Source organism: Grus americana, chromosome 1, assembly GCF_028858705.1.
Source record: "Grus americana isolate bGruAme1 chromosome 1, bGruAme1.mat, whole genome shotgun sequence".
Taxonomy (NCBI): domain Eukaryota; kingdom Metazoa; phylum Chordata; class Aves; order Gruiformes; family Gruidae; genus Grus; species Grus americana.
The window spans coordinates 60,919,682-60,936,221 of record NC_072852.1 but is presented as its reverse complement, the minus strand read 5'-3'; the positions used below and the strand labels follow the sequence as shown (position 1 = coordinate 60,936,221).

The following is a 16,540-nucleotide window of genomic DNA, read 5'->3' as shown; positions in this document are numbered from 1 at the left end:
CCTTGCCACGTCACGGTTGCTGAAGGGGAAGTTGTCTGTCATGGCTGGGCATTTCGGGGGGCTGACGGTAGTGAATGAAGGAAATTTACAGGCTCTGGGAAAGCATATGAATCACCAAATCCTCTTGTTCTGCCTCTATCAGCTGACAGGCCCTTTTCCATAAAATAAAAGCTGTTAATGTTTTCTTTGTCATTTCCAGTGACTCAAAGGCTTAGACGTTCTGCGAACTCTTAGTCTAATAGAGGATTGTGCCTGGTTTTAGCCAAATCTGGTTTTGTATGAGTTAGTAGTCCTGTGCATTCCCAGAGTCCATGTTTATACCAGTGCACATCCTTTTGCCCTTGAGTATGTGTCCACCATCTGGAATACTGGGAAGAGGCGTCACACGGTTAGGCTGGGTGCCATCAAATCCACGTTTGTCCGATCTTCCTTGCTAGCCAGCACTGCGAACAAGTTCATCGTGCTCTTTTCCTCTTGCAAATTACCCTTGACTTCTCAACTTCTTGCTTGTATTGAGACACTGAGGGCTGCAAGTATTATATTCATTGACATGTAGCAGAGAAGGAAGATGATAACTGGTATTTTCTTATTTTCTGTATCTGAATGCCTCCAATCAAAGAGTGTGATAGAAAAACCTTTCTCCTCCAAATCACTAGGTCCAGGGTAGCATAGCTTAGATCAGGGTAATCTCAAGCTGATCGGTACTGCGCGTGAAATAAATGTGCTATGTCAGCTCTAACATCTCTCTGCCAAAAAAATCACAACTTGCACTGAAACTTGTCACTGTGTCAGTAGAATAGTGTTGCTGAGCGCAACAGTGTGCTGTTGAGCAATTTTCCTGTTGTGAAGTCGACAAAATGCCCCTTCATGGTCATCAGGGAGAGAGGTGGTGAAAATTGCAGGTAGGTGAATGCATGCAGTGCACATCAGTCTCCTCACTAAGGAAAGGGAGGAGGACATGTCCGTTGTGTCAGCCGCAGCTTGCCACGCTGTCAGCGCATGTGTTGTCTGTCCTGCCCACGGATGCATGCTGGTAAGCAGCATCTGCTGCTGCTTGCCTAATGGCAGTACCATGAGGGCCACTTCAGGGAACTGGGAGAGACCTTGGGATAAGCACAAGGAGATGGATCTCGCATTTCTTCTCTTGCTGGTGGACCGGCTTGCTTCACATTCACTGTTTTTGGGGGAGTTTTTTGGTGGTGATCTTGAGGTTTTGCAGTTGATTTTGGTGGGACCAAGATTTTATTTTCTCTCTATCCTAATAAAAATAAATGTAAAGCTGTAGCTGTTGATTTGGGAGCTTAGTTTCTATGTTTAGTGGGATGTAATCTCTTTTGATCCTTCTTTGGTTTGTAATATATAGCCTAAACAATCAAATCCATCCTGCGTTCCACTTGGTTGTGCACCACTTAACTGCTTGGTACTAGCAGAATATATCCTAATTTAGTTGAATTGTTGTTACTTCCATGCCATTTTAAGCAGCAGTGATTGCCACTCATTATCATTAGGCTAAAATGATTCCCTTAGAAGGATCCTAATAAGGAGTATGTCCCAATTAAGTAGAATGTGTTGTGCTAAGAAACTCCTTGCAAGAAAAGATGTCACAGCCACGTGTTGTAATATAAATCTATTATCTCGTCTTCCTATAACATCTGCTCTAATATCTCACAGAGGTACTCTCTGCTTTGGATGACGATCATCTGTTCTGGCTTTTGATGAAATCAAATCCAACTCAGCTGGGATACTGCCCTGAAAACGATCACACATCTTTGGAAAAAACTGCTCTGCAGATATGCAGTTACTAAAATTTCCAATTGCAAGGAGCCAGAGACAAAACTGCTCAAACAAAATCTCCAAACTTGGCCAGATGAAATAAAAAAAGTTGCCCTTGCATAGCTCAGTGGATCATTCTTTGCAGTTGTTCTGGAAGTGAAGTTCCTGATGAGAACCCAAAATCTGCAGAGTTTGTACAACTTCTGTTTGTCGTTCATCAGTGGTTGCTGCTGTTGATCATTTTTTGGCAGATTTTGTTAGGTTCTCGGTTCTTTCATTTTTAGGCATTATTCATTTGCTCTTCTACTGATTTTTCCAGGAGAGAAAGGGTGATCTCTTGTGGTTAAACTGCATAACTAGAAGCCTTATGCTCTTTTCCTAGCTTTCTCTGGCATTTCTTCTTTCACCTTGAGTTAGTTACTAAGCTCTCTAGTGCTTTCACTTCTGTAAATTGGACATGAATATTACCTTACCTGCTCAACACCAGCGTCTTGAGGCTAAGTGGAAAGCCGGTAATGCTTATTAATGTCTTTGGGTAGTAGGTGTTAAAGACGCACCAAGTAGCGTCCCTTTAGTCTCTTGCATCTGATTCCTATGCCTATTCCACCCGTCCTCATTTGGACTGCTTTGCCTACTCTAAGACTCTGGTTCTGGAAACTTTATCTCACCACCTAGCTTTCTGAAGAGCTTTGCATTTTCTCCATACAAAGCCACTCCCTGTTATTTAACCGGGCTGGAATGTGTGGAAAGAAGACACTTTGCACTCCTTGCCTTGAATGCTTTCCAGGTCTTCTGAAAGCATTGGTTGATATGATTAGCATTAAGGTTTTCCCCATAGTCCTATTTCTGTAAGGAGAAGTCAAGATGTTTTCCATCTGCCTTGCCAGTCAGATTGACAGGCTGAGCTTAGGAGTCACAGTGCAGGTTGCTTCACCCAACAGAGGCCATAGGGTTTCTTCATGAATTTGAGCTTCTATGTGGTGGCTTTTGTCACTTTGTATTCACCAGCTCCTGCACATTGGTGTCAGGATGCTGAGCTCATGGCGCTGGTGTTCCCACATCGTGCTTCAAAACCTGGTGTGAACCTATGGTTCCTCACATAGTCATGGTTGCCATGATTACTGAATGTGGAGTCAGGAGACCTTTTCTGCATGTCAGAATACCAACTACTTGGGGTTTGTACCTAGTGAAGTGTATTGCTATTGCAAAGGCAGCTGGCAATACTATTGTTCCTTTTATTTCTTTCTCATAGGCCTTTATACTTTAGATCTCAAGAATGCTCTCTGGTCCTAGGAAATATTTTGGTACATGAGGTGGTGGAAGGAAAGGGATTTTTATTTTTTTTTATTGTATGTTTCGTGAGCTCTTGATCTTCACATGATTCTTTATGAGAGCAGGAGACTGGACTCAAAGACCTTCTAGTCCCATATTCCTGTGTGAAAAATAAATTGTGACAATTGAGTGCATTTCCTACTCCTAAATGTAGTCCTGCTACAGAAGGTCAGCATTTTGCTTGAGCAACATAACGTCCAGCACCATATTCTCAGGACTGTTCAGGGTTAACTACCATTTTCAGGCCTATTTTGTACAGCAATTTGCCTGATATCTGTCCTGCACACTTAATTTTTATAAACTCTTAGTGGGATCCAGCTATACCTTGCAGTGGGAGTATAAGCTGTTTTCCAGATATGTACATTTGCTGGAAACGTAGTAGATAGATAAAGAGGGAGGTCAAAGATATTTTGGATTATTTTCACTTGAAAGTAGGAGCCCTTAATTAAATGGAAAAAAAAAAAAAAGAGCACAGCAAAACCTTCATGCTTCTATCCAGACTCTAAATTAATATACATGTATAGAAATCTGGCACTCTTTCCAAAGGAACGAATGGTGAAATGTGCAAAAATATTTTATGGTCTTTACAGTGCTTGTGGTTTTACTCAAAACAAACACATTTGTGTTGGGTTTCTGCTAGATGCCTCAGCATAGATCATTTGAATCACATTGTCCAGTGGGCATTTTTTTTTAATTTAGTGCCATTGGAAATTTGTTTTGGTTTAGACTGTGAGATTTGAATACTAAAGGAGAGGGAGGAGGCAAACCAAAACGTGAGTGACATGAGGTATTGCAGATCCATGAATGTAGGCAGTGCAGACTTTTCCTTGCTTGCCTTGGTCTGTCACTTTGTGTGTGTGTGTGTGTGTGTGTATGTATACAAGCACACACACACACATATATATAAACTGAATTCAGTGATACTTGAAATGTCATTTGGTCTTGGTGAATTTGCTGTATGCTCAAGCAATAGCTTGATTAAGTGTCTTCAAATTCCTTGAAATACAAGTAAAAATTTCAAATATAGGTCGTATTTGGTATGAAGCATGTTTACAATAGGTGAGAAGAGGAAAGTTGGAGCAGTAACTTAAGAGCTACAGTAACTGGAACTGCAAGTTGAGGTTCTGTGTGTTTCTCATGCTCTTCTGAGATGGACTCCCTGTTGAAAATGCTTCTTTAGGTGGCAAAGCCGTTTTGGGACCAAACTGTGGGATGTGTGTTGGAGGTGCTCTTGGCCATCAGGCCCTTCAGGCTGTTTTGCTGGGGAGGCACTGAGTAGCCAGGACAAGCTCTGCCAGGCCTGCTGCCAGGCACTGAGTTTGGGATGTTTGTGTGATGCACACGCACTTCTCTCATGCTAAAAGGACAGCACGGGTAGCTCCATGGCAAGCTCTGAAATGAGTATGCAGGAATGTACATATATTTGTGCCACAATCTGCCTTGCAATGAAGGGTTGTCATTAACCAAGCCCAAGAGGTGGGAATGTCTGTGGGGAAACTGGAATAGAGTTACCAGGTACCCCTGGCTTCGGATGAGTTTGCATGAAGGTTTAAAATAAATGCTTCTTTTATATGTTTGGGCATCTTCAGTCTTCACTTTGTCATTTTATGCAATACTTCTTTGGTTTGGGATTTTTAAGTCCTTGAGGACTGAGCTCTGACTTGTGTTTAAGCTGAGCCCAGAGGGCAGGAAAAATGTGGAGTGTATTAATTGTACATCGGATTTTCCCTATGATGTTGTTTTTTCTCTAGAGATTTGGGAGAGGGAGCACTAGGAGCTTGTCACCATGATTTTTTTTAGCATCTTGCTGATTTTAAAATGTATTCTCTGCATTTCTCTTCAGTCTTTCACTTACAGACTGCAGGGTACCCTGAGGCCAAGGGCAAAGTGAATAAAACAATTTTGGGTATGGCCCATTCTGGATATGTCTCCTTGCAGACAAGTCCTCGACAGATCCCTGCCCCAAGGAGGGTACAGAGGAGGGGAAGCACCAAAAGAGGTGACAAAATCCAAATATACTTGAGCGTTTCGATTGTCTTGCCTTGCTCCAGTGGTTCACAGCAGTCGTAGATTCAACGTACAGCTGCTGTACATTGCTGGGTGGCACAAATCAGCCTGGGGCATACTGAGTGAGTCTGGCCCCTTATTCATCAGGCAACAGCTGACTGCTTAATTTCCACTCTAGTGAATTGGAGGGAAGAAGAGGGATAGAGGGATAAAGTAATGGGCAAAGCAGCGCACAGGGTTGAGTAACCGTGCAGAAAGGAAGGACATTAAGCAATGCTGGTCAAGGGAAAAGACAGTTACTGCCGTTCATTTCTGAAGATAGTGCCCAGACATCTTTGGTATGGAATGACAGATAGCATTGGCAGCGACAGCCAGAAAAGCAAGGGGAAAAAAAGTCCTGTTTTTCAGGCCATTGGAAACTTGAGGTCCCCACCTGTTTGTCAGGTTCAACACAGTATGGCTGGAGATGTGGCTGATAAAGCAAGCAGATGATACCAGTTGGCAGAGAATTAAAATAAGGAAGTTGAACTGTAGCCAAACCAGTGAAAGCTGGTCGTGGCTATTTAAAGGTTTCTATTTATAAAAAAGATATTTATAATCACAAAGTTTTTAGCCGCCACCCCCCCCCCTTCAATTTGGCATGTTCTCTTCTTGCCAGGGAGCAATTCCCTGCCATAGTCTTTCATCAGCGAGTTTGAGCTTTACATCAAACACTGATAAAAAAAGAGTGGGTTTTTCTTCTAAAAATCATTTTATTCAGTTTTCTGTAATCATTTTTGGGGAAAACGGTTGAAGCTAGAAAATTGGCAGAGTTGCATGCCCGAGCCATAGAATTCCATTTCTCCATACTGACGAAAACCAGATCTGATCCAGCAAAATTCTGAAAGTTACAAACAATCTTCCGTCACCCCACTGGTCACCCGCTGTGGTCAATTATAGTTTTGAAGCTGGCATATAAGTATCAGATGTTTGGCTATTGCATGTCTTTACTAATCTCCAACTCAACTAAAAGCCTTTGGCATGACATATCCTATAATTTGCTAAGTTTTTGAACAATGGCACATTTTGCATTTCATTTGGACTTTTCATCTGAGAACCTAAGAATACACTTCTTTCGCTAAAGAACAGAGTAATTAATCATCAGGGCTGTTTGTAAGGAAAAGGCCCGGCTGTGGGAACAAAGTCATAGACAAAGTAGAGAATAAAATGTCTATACCCCACTGCTTTAATTACTTGGAGAAATATCTCCTGTACATATTATGATTGTAAACAATTTGAATCGTATTTGTGAAGGTATCTTAAACCAGTAATTTTTTCCACACTTAAGATGTGTTTTCACTGAAAAATTATTTTCTTGTTGGATATTCATTGTTTTAAAGATGCCATAAAGATATTTGTGCTCTGTTTCTTGTTTTTAGAAATCTCTTTGAGTATTTACACATCTGTTTTCTTCAGGGAAGGCTCTTCCAATTTTGCCTTGATTTCTATCCATTAAAATTATAAAAAATAATCTAAATAAATGAGAGAGATTTCCAAGAGAGAACACTTACTAAAATATGCAGGCAAGTCTACATTTTAAATCCAGGTGTGGTACTTCTCAAGCTCTGTACATCCCCAGAATATAAATGTTGATCAGCGTGCCAAGTGTTCATGCGAGTCAGCCACTGAGCGGTGGCAGGAGAATTTGCGGAACTTGTTTGATAAGCCATTGTCACTTTTTATCCCTTACCTCTCTGCTTTTAATTCTTTCCTCCCTGTTGCTGTGTCAGATGTCTTGCTCTTTCTCTCCAGGGCGCTGCTTCTTGAGTCGTGTTCCTTGCTTGTGACCTTCCACGTGTGCATACGGTTTCACTGTGGTTGTTGGGACCCCGGGACTGGAGATGGGGCTGAGATAATGGCTGCTCCTGCTCCTCTGTCTCCAGCATTCAAACAGGCTACTAGGGAATTTGTTCTGGTGTTGCTGTTGTGTGCAGAGGGTGGTCTAGGTTTAGGTTGCTGTTTTATGGCCATGGTGGACAAGACCTTTTGATCCCAGTATTCCCAGTGTATACACATGCTTTTTGTTTGGAATGTGCTCACTGAACCTGCATCGCCTCTCTCTTCCCAGGGTGGGATGTTTTTAAGTCTATGCAGCAAATACAACTTTTAGACCAAACTGTTAGCAGAGAGGAGATGGATGTGAGGAGGGAATCCAAAGCAGTTTGGTGGAGCTAACAAGGTGGCTGAAAAACATCCCCTCTCAGGTGTGTTACCTGGTCTTGCAGTGCTCCAGAGCAGTGACGTCTGTGAGGCTGTTTCATAACTGAAGTAAACAGTAGTTAAGGTAGATGTTCTGCCCAGGACCTCTAATGTTATACCTATTGGTAGAATTATTGATCCATAGCGTTAGATGCCATATATTTAGTGACCTGGGAAACTTAAGTTCTTCCCCCGGAAGAAAAACACGGCATATGTATCTGTAGAATCATAGAATGGTTTGGGTTGGGAGGGACCTCAAAGATCATCTAATTCCAACCCCCCTGCCATGGGCAGGGACACCCTCCACTAGACCAGGTTGCCCAAAGCCCCATCTGACCTGGCCTTGAACACTTCCAGGGATGGGGCCTCCACAATCTGTCTGGGCAACCTGTTCCAGTGTCGCACCACCCTCACCTCTTCCTTAACATATTTTGTAAGGTCTGCTGGGCCCATAAGGGCAGAACCTCTCCACTGTGCTTAAAAGGAAGGAATAGTAAAAGCTAATGGAAAAAATACTTTTCCTACTCTGGCTTCTTTTCCAGGGTAATTGTTGCATAATATGCAATCTGAGATGAGATGAAATTTGATCATCAGAGATACAATTCCACTGCCTTCAGCGGGTCTCTACCTGTGTGTGTCCCACCAGGACTGGGAAGGTGATGCTGTGGAGAGCATGGCCATAGCTGGCTGTTTATGGACCACGGGAAGGGAGGAGAGCTTGCTCTCCGAGCTGGACTTCCATGCATCTGTTACCCAAGGATGGTAATGCAGCGTTTGCTCTTGTAAATAAGTTCTGGTTTGTAGCATGACAGTGATTTTGATTAATAAATGTGTGCCCTCTATCTACTCCTGAGGCTTTAGATGTCATGGCAGAAAGTGACATTTGTGCCTGAATGAATGTGTATGTAAATTATTTTATGTCAGTAGCTTTACTTGTGCCCTGCCCCACAAAAATTCACAGCTGTAAGGGCTTCTGCATAATGGGCTTTTGAAGCCTGAACAGTTCAATTGCCAGGAGTTGTATGTACAAAAGAAATCCAATAAGCCCATCAATGACATTGCGAGCATCTTGACTCTATCCATTATTTTGGCGATTGACAGTGGAATTCCCCTTACAGGAAAATTCTGTATATGTATTGTCTGTCTTGTATATAATTTTGAAGCCAATCTTTAAGAATTCTGTCGCTGGGATACCAGTTTCTAATAAACTTGTATGGGTTTAGAATAGTTTCTAGGAGGCTTCTTTGGAACCCTCTTGACCTCCTTCTTGGGAAATTCTCTAGGACTTTCTGTAAGAATTATCCCTAAGTGACATCGTAAGTGACTTGAGGATATAAAGAAGAGTCAACGAGTGCCACTTCTAAGAGCGTGGGTCATCTGTGACATTGAGTTATAGATAGTGATTGGTTTTGAGCTCTCCACACACAGGCTCTGTCTTGGAATGTCCCAAAACCGATGCAGTGGTGGCAACAAAGTCATCTATACTGGCTGAAATTACATTGGACTTCTCCTTTCTTTTTATCCACTGTAGGTGTTCTCTGCCTGCCAGACAGCTTGAACCTTCACAAAGACCAGCAAAGGTCAAACAAGCCTGGGGAAGTGCAGATGTTCAGCCAGTCAGAGCTGAGGACCATCGAGCAATCTTTACTTGCTACGCGCGTGGGGAGCATTGCTGAACTCAGTAAGTACAAGTCTGTTGGTATTGTTTAGGTTTCTTTCCTCGAAGTAAAGCAAAGCCAGCTGCATTGCCTGGTTGTGCAGAGGAGAGATGAGTCGTCACGTGTAATGTTGAAGGAGACCTTGGGTCAGATGTAGCCATGTTTATGCTCCATGGCCAGTTTGGAAGCTGAAGCCATAGGAGGAAAGAAGTCTTGTGCAGTCTCAGAGCAATGCATGTGACTTGTTTGCACACACTGCTCTTATTTTTAAAGGTGAGACATGCTTTATTTCATCTTTCCTATGTTGTGTTTGAGAGCACCTCACAGCTTGGTCAGACTTGCAAATGTCTGTCATATTGGTGTCCTGTCTCATTTCACTGGGATACTTCTTTTGAGATGGGCAAGCAAAAAGCTGAAGGCTGCAATAAGTGAAGGAAATATTGTCACAAATTTAAAGCAAAGCTAGTTTCACCTGTGTTAGAGAGGGTCCTTCACCCTGCCTTTCCTTGTCCAGTTCCAGGAAAGAACAACTCCTCAAACCTGTACCAGAGGAAGATAAATTATTTTCTAGTAATTAAAGCACTTTTTGGGAAATGTGAGAATCTGTGATATTTGTCAAAATCTGAAAGCTTTGGTTTCAGCACACATAAATTGTAGGAGGCAAATGCCATGGGAATCCTCATATGACATGGAGATATAGTTACCAGAAGTGCCTTTTTAATTTTTTTTTTTTTTTTATTAAGAGAGAAGCCTTCCATCACATGTTTACAGTATAGTTAGAGATAAGAAGCTATGGTAGGTAAACAGAAATGTTCAGACCAAAAAGGGTTTTTTTCTGAGGTCAGTCAGAAATACTGTCAAGTATTTTATTTCCTGAGGTCTGTTATGAAATTTTGGGGAGAAATTGAAAAGACTCAAATCTATGAAGATACATGCAGCCCAGCTTACTGTTGTTCTTGTTACTGAATTCTGGGTTGTAAAGAACATGTACAGGGGTCTCATGTTCATTTTCCTGGCTTTCTCTGTAGTAATGGGAGTCACCTCTATAGCTCCATCATATCATTAGGGCTCAGTTTACGTGCTGTTCATGAGCAGTGTGTATGCACCATAGATGTTTGTCTGCAAGCCACAATATACATTTCGGTTTTCAGCTTGCTAATTTTTCTCTGCTCTGGTGAAATGTCAACAAGCCAAGAGCACTTACATGCCTTAGCGTGAAGTGTTGCTCCGCCTCTGGAATCAGGTGTTTGGTGTTATTCAAATTAAGTAATTTATGCTTATTTATCTCACACATATGAAACAGACAACAGTATTGTCTGTGTGCCAACTAAATTATACATGATACAGCTCTCTTTTTTTAAAGTACATACAGTTGTGTTTTAATAAATAAGTAATCTGTAGATATTTCAGGGCTTTTTCCATTCTGGATTTTTTTGAACCTCTGTGTGCAAACCAAAAAGCTAGACTTCTTAATCCTCCCCCTGTTTTGTTTTTTAATTCGATTTCCATAAATCTGTCATCTCTAAGTAGTCCTATGTCAGATTCAAATGCTTGGTTGTTAGGGTTTCCTCTCTCTATGTCTGTTGACTGCAAACACAGGCAAAACACTCTTCAGGGTGGCCAACTCAAAGAAAAAAAGAATGCATCGGTGGGAGTTTGATGCAGCTGTCAGAGAGAGGTTGGCATCTCCAACCAGCATGCTGGTAGCCCTCCAGAAAGCCCTCTGGACAACTGTCGAGGGTACCTCCCCAGCCGCTGCAAGCAGATGCATGTTGGGGAAGAAGCAGTAGGAGGAATGGTAATTGGCAAAGCTTGCAAGGCTTGAAGCTCAGTTGGGTAGAAATCTTTGCTGGGGAGCAGTGCTGGTGCAGAGTTCAAAACTGCATTGTGAAATGCAGAGGGAGGTGTGGCATGTCTGTTGGCAGAACCCTTTGGATTTTGGGGGAAAATCCTAAAATGGAAGGAAAAGGGAGCAATGAGGGATACAAGGGAGTTTGCTCTTTGTTCAGTGCTTGTCTATCTGTCTCTGGCATCAGCAGAGGCTGTGACCTGGAGGTTACAGCAAAGCTTCTGCCACAGAGGGAGGTTGGGGAACCGCAGTGTGGGGGCAGAAACGCAGAGCAGCGGGGAGAAGCCAGGGGGGAACACCTGGGGATCAGGGCACGTTGGTGGGAAGGGAGTAGGCGAGGGAGGATTTATCGATGCTTTGGTGGTGTGAGGGGGATGGAGAGCTTTAGAAGTCGTGTTGTGGAGAGGGAAGAGGATATGGAGGAAGTGGGATATGAGGAAAAGGTTAGGTGTGTAAAAGCCCCTGCTTTTGTGGGGATGAATAAAGGTGGTGGGGGAGACTCTCTGGATAGGAGGGAATAAAGAGGATAGCACTTGTGAAGAGAGGAGGAGGAGATGGCAACCAGGAGTGAGTGGCAAGGACAAAAACTTGACCATCAGAGTGGGCAGTCCTCAAGCATGTGTCCACAGTGTCCCACCAGCTTGCAATATCCCAGGAGCCAGGACTTCATTTCTGTGTTCTTCGTAAGAGCACAAAAGACAAGGGCAAAGAAGGATCTTGCAATAAAGCAATTTAATTTTATCTCAGAGAAAAAAAAAAAGGCAATTCTAATTGAATGAGGTTTCCTATAGTTTATCAACATTAATAATTAAAGTATTGCAAGTACGCAGAATACCTAGAATTAACAAATGCCTGCTTGCAGAGGAAAGGCTTCCCCTGCTCTCAGTTCTGCCCGGCATTCTCGCACACAGCGACGTGGCCGGCTGCTGAGCTGCTGAAGTCTTTGAGATAGGAAATCAGATCTGTCCCATGGAGGACAACAGGTGCCAAACGGGACCCATTTGCTGCCCAGCACCTGTATTTCAGCTCAAATCTTCTTAGTTTCTTCACGGTCTTTATGTCTGTCCCAGGTGGAAAATAGATGCACAAGGTGAAAAGCCTTCACCTTTCCCTACATGTGATGCCCTCATTTGTCTGCTCCCTTTGTTGGTTCATGAATGCTGCCAGTGTGTTAGATAACAGCGTTTGGGTGAGCTGCTTCTCCCCGGGGGGGTGAAAGTGGTGAGCGAAATTTAGGGAAAGGGGGGATGGTGGATGTGACTGTAGATGGAGGGCAGCACCCTCTGAGAATGCTGCAGAAGAGGAGGTCAAACTGGGCTGCCATTGAGGGGTCCTCATGACCTGGGAGTTACAACCAGACTTGCAGATGCTGCTCCGGTTCCCCCCAGACCCTGTTTGCCTGGTGCTTCTGCTCTCATCTCCTGGGCTTAGCAGGCAGCGGGCGCTGGTCGTCCCTGCGATGGGCCTGCCCTGCCTGGCGGCGGCGGGGCGAGGTAGTGCCGCTGGCCCTGGGACGTTCTCCCAAAAACAGGAAAAAGAGGCGGTGTTGCTGACTTAAGGAAAAAATCAAAGCAAGGTTCTGTCTCCAGGACTTTGGAGGAGAATGTAAATAGAGACCTAATTCTGCAACGCAATTACGGCAGTAATGCGTGATTCCAAGGAGAAGGCTTGAAAAATTAATGTGAAACCTTATTCATTAAAATATAATGAACATGGCACAAAGTTAAGGAACAACAATAAATTTGGCCTACGTTATATTGGCATTTAGTATTCAGGAATTGTAATTGCCTACTACAGTATGTTTTAAAATAATGTAATTTCATTTGAAATGCTTATTATATAGAGAACATTGGGAAGAACTGAAGCACAGCAAGAAATAATAGGATTTTAAACAGTAGCCTTACAGTATTTTACTGTTTAATCTTAGAGAAAATATTTCACAAGAAATGGTTGGGTTTTGGGTTTTTTTTCGATTTTTCCTAAAGTTTCCTGTATTTCCAGACGAGACCTGGAGGAGAAGGGGAATAGATTTCCACTCCCCCAAAAATGTTTTGGGAATTCTTCAAGATTTCTAGTTCTCCTCTTTATTTCCTTCTCTTTCAGATAGGGAAAAATAAGGAGACTGAATAGAGGAAAAAAAAAAAGGAGGGGGGAATATTAGGCACAGCCATGGAGAGATCCCATGTTGCTGTATTGTGACCTTTGTTGTTGTTCTTTATATGCGTGTTTGCAATTCACAAAACATTTATGTTATATTTAACAGCATAACAGTCCAACACACCTGTTCACCACCTATCTAAAAATACTGCTGCCGGCTTGGAGACCAGGTGCAGAAGGGATGAGGCTCACAAGTGGTGTTTTGCAGGATGAAGGAGGACTGACTCCCTTGTGTGTGCCCATAGAGGGTGACAGGGAAGAGCAGAGCCTTGGGGTATGCTGGGCACCAACCCTGGCTCCAAGAAATACTCCTCCCTTGCTGCCTTCAGGTGAAGACCGTAAGGTGTTAGTGTGCGGCTGAGCAGGGAAAGCCACCCCATGCTGAGGTGTATGTGAAGGGCTGCCAGAGGTCTGTGTCTCTTGAGCCACACAGAGGGGTAAACTGTGGCTTAGGGTGTCATCCAAGCTGTGTCTTCATGCATGTCTTCAGGTTAGAGCAGAAAACTGTTTGCGGCTTGCTTTGAGTCCAAACATAACCCATCCGCTACGACTTTTCCTGGGTGGGAAGTTGGCCACACAGTCTTGTGCAAACCACGGTGTCAGGTGGTGGTGGTGGTATTACTCTGAGGGTTAACCATGAGTAGGCATTTCAATGTTAAACTAGGATGATCTGAAGATGCAGATGCGACTTAACGCTGCTGATCTCAGAGGTTTTTAGCCTTTGAATGGTGTTTTACTTACAGAAGCTCCCAGATTTGATGTTCAGGCTGGTATTTCCTCCACGTCACCACTCAGGTCTCAGCAAGGTTTTCCTTTTTGCCAATGGAAAAATGCCGCCCTTCTCCATCGTCCTCTCTTTGCCTCTGCAGTGCTGAATGTATATATTTCCAAAATCACAGCCTCCTAGTAGATCTTGGCACACTTTAAAGGGATGAAAGGAAGGGTTACTGCTCAAGTGTAAGTAGGAATGTGATTGCACATACCAATGCTGTTTTTCATTTCTCCTCACAGCTGAGGAGCCCCAGCTGAGGAGATGATGAAAGTTGACATCCCCTCCCTCGCCTTTTCATCTAGCCTCAATCCTCTGCAACCAACAGGAGGGAGCACTGCAGGAGCCGTACAAATTGATTCATGTCCTGTAAATAAGAGGTTAAACCCAGGCTTAGAAGGAAATGCCGGGGTAAAGGTGCTTGCTGGAAGGGTGGCATCTGAAGGAGATGTTTTAAGAACTCTACTTACTTACTGCCAGAGCAAAAGCCCTGTTTGCCAGATATTTTTTCTCAGACTAAGCAACACCATAGAGAAAGACTAAAGTGTATTCCCTGTGAACAGTTTGGTTCATGCAGTGTAGTGCTGAGCCAAGCGGAGGTACTAGCTGAGACCTCCAATTCCGATGGTAGTGCTCCCTTCTTCAGTGTAGGGTTTGGCCATAGACTGGCAGTTTGCGTGGACTGGATGTGATATGATCATCATCTGGATGTGATGATACTTTTCTTAGTTTTTGAGGGCCCTCCACTGGGTTATTGCACAAGATCTCTACGTCTTAACTCTCCCATGACTTTCTGGGTGTCTCGTTTGCGTCTCCTTGCTGCCATCCACATGTCATCCGCTCTGTGTGTTGAGATGCCCCTTTGTCCCACAGTAAAGAAAGCAAATTAATGCAATGTTTAAATGCTAGCTAGTTTCTTGCCTCCATTAAGTGCTAGCTCGTTGCTGGCTCCCCTAGCTGCTACTCCGTTCCCCTTGCAACCTCCTCCCAGTGACGGACCAGCCTCCATTCGCAGGCTGCATCTGCACACAAGAAGGGTTGTGGGTTACTTAACAGCCCCAAATGACCTCCTGCTTTTCTTCTCTTCTCCCTGAGATACCCACTATCATAAGCCATAAAGCAACACATTTATTTATTAGTGGAAATAAAGCAGGAGGGAGGATAATTTGAAAATACCAGTCTACACCCTGCTAAGGCTTTACCTTCCCTGTCACTGCCCTGCTGACCAGGGGGTGGTGGATTTCTATCTTGCATTACAGGGGCTGAACAGAGGCAGCTATCGCTTGCCTGGGTTCCAGTCTGCTGTCAGTGCTCCTTTGGGGGCTTCCCCCATGGGGTGAGACTCAGCTCTCTTTGCCTTCCTGGGGACCAAGCCAGGGTCTGTCACCATGCAGGTGGTTCTGTTCCCCTGGGGCTTCTACCTCATGCATTAAAGCCCATTCAGGTTTAACAGAGGCAAAAGGCATCACCTTGGTGGGTGGAGGATGCTGGAGTTCCAACCCTCCACTGCCCCTTCCCAGTAGAACAATATATCAGCTCAGAACTCCCCCACATACATAACCCTTGAGGAGAAGACTCCTGTTCACCCCTGAACTCCTGTGTGTCACAGCACGCTCGGAGTTAAAACAGCATTTTCCTTTCCTTAGGTCTGAAGTCGTCCCAGTCCCTGCTGTGCAGAGTGCAGGCAGTCAGCCAGGCCAGACTGAGCACTCTTCAGCTGGCCTGCTCAGCCACGGAGGAGCTCTTAAATTCAGAGTTTGAGGACATGGGTCCATGTCAGGCTAAAGAAAATCCAGGGACAGTGATCTATAAGGCAGTGGCGGTCCACAGAAGGAAGGCTCTGCATTGTATCGGCAGATGAATAACTCATCCGAGTCAAAGCCTGTTTTGTTTATAGTTGACGTGGTTTAAGAGGCACCAAACACAAACATCATGCTTGCCACATTGGATTGGAGATTTGAAGGTAGTAGTGTTATTATAATAGGTATGTGAACTTAAAAGGTTTAATTATTATTGTGGCTTTTTTAATGGGATATATCCAATCCCTAATTTCTCAGTCTTCAAAGGCTTTGCAAACACTAAATTGCACACAAACATGTACTCTGTTAATATAAATAGAAGCTTTGTGATGATGGGATAAGTGGAGATAAAAGGTTAAATGATCTGTGGGAGGCCACGGGGGGACTACTGTCAAGAAATGGGCTGCTCATATCCTGGTCCTGTTTCTTGGTGCTGAATTCAGAGTTTGGGACCACAGCTCCTTTGTTTGCTCTTCTATGGGAGAGGTGAATGGCTGTTAGGAGAAGAAAAGGTTGCCAGGGGTAGCAAGTTCACACAGGGTCATGACGTACGTGGGCAAGGGGAGATGGCAGGGATGGGGAGGTTTCTGCAAGGTGACCTCGACGGTGAATCTGTTGCACGTGGGATGCTCCACTGACTGTGGGTTACAGCACTCCAAGTGCACCCACAGCCCTAGGCAGCTGGCTACTGAATCTGGAATATACTGTGTGCCAGGAATAGCATAGCTTTATGTTTGAAGATACTTTATGCTAAGAGCATGTGCACAGTAACATACATACTAAACACTTTCTAGTGTGCACCCACCCTAGCTCTCTGCAGACTCCTTTCCTGGAATAGATGGGTTGTCTTGAGTTAGCAGTAGAAGGACCTCCAATAAATCATTCGAGGAGAGGTTTTGCTCGAGCAGTTTTTGCTCGGCTGACTTTTGAAACATAGAGATTGATGCAACACCAGAGG

General features: G+C 43.9%; 1 protein-coding gene across 3 annotated transcripts in view; it reads left to right on the top strand.

Annotated features, from left to right (window-relative positions):
- ABTB3 (ankyrin repeat and BTB domain containing 3) overlaps positions 1–16,540 on the top strand; it is a 176,656-nt gene that overhangs the window by 93,553 nt on the left and 66,563 nt on the right. For all 3 annotated transcript variants that reach the window (XM_054802182.1, XM_054802172.1, XM_054802163.1), the window contains exon 2: positions 8,882–9,031. In XM_054802182.1, the coding sequence (XP_054658157.1) occupies positions 8,882–9,031 (150 nt within the window). The remainder of the gene's footprint in view (positions 1–8,881; positions 9,032–16,540) is intronic.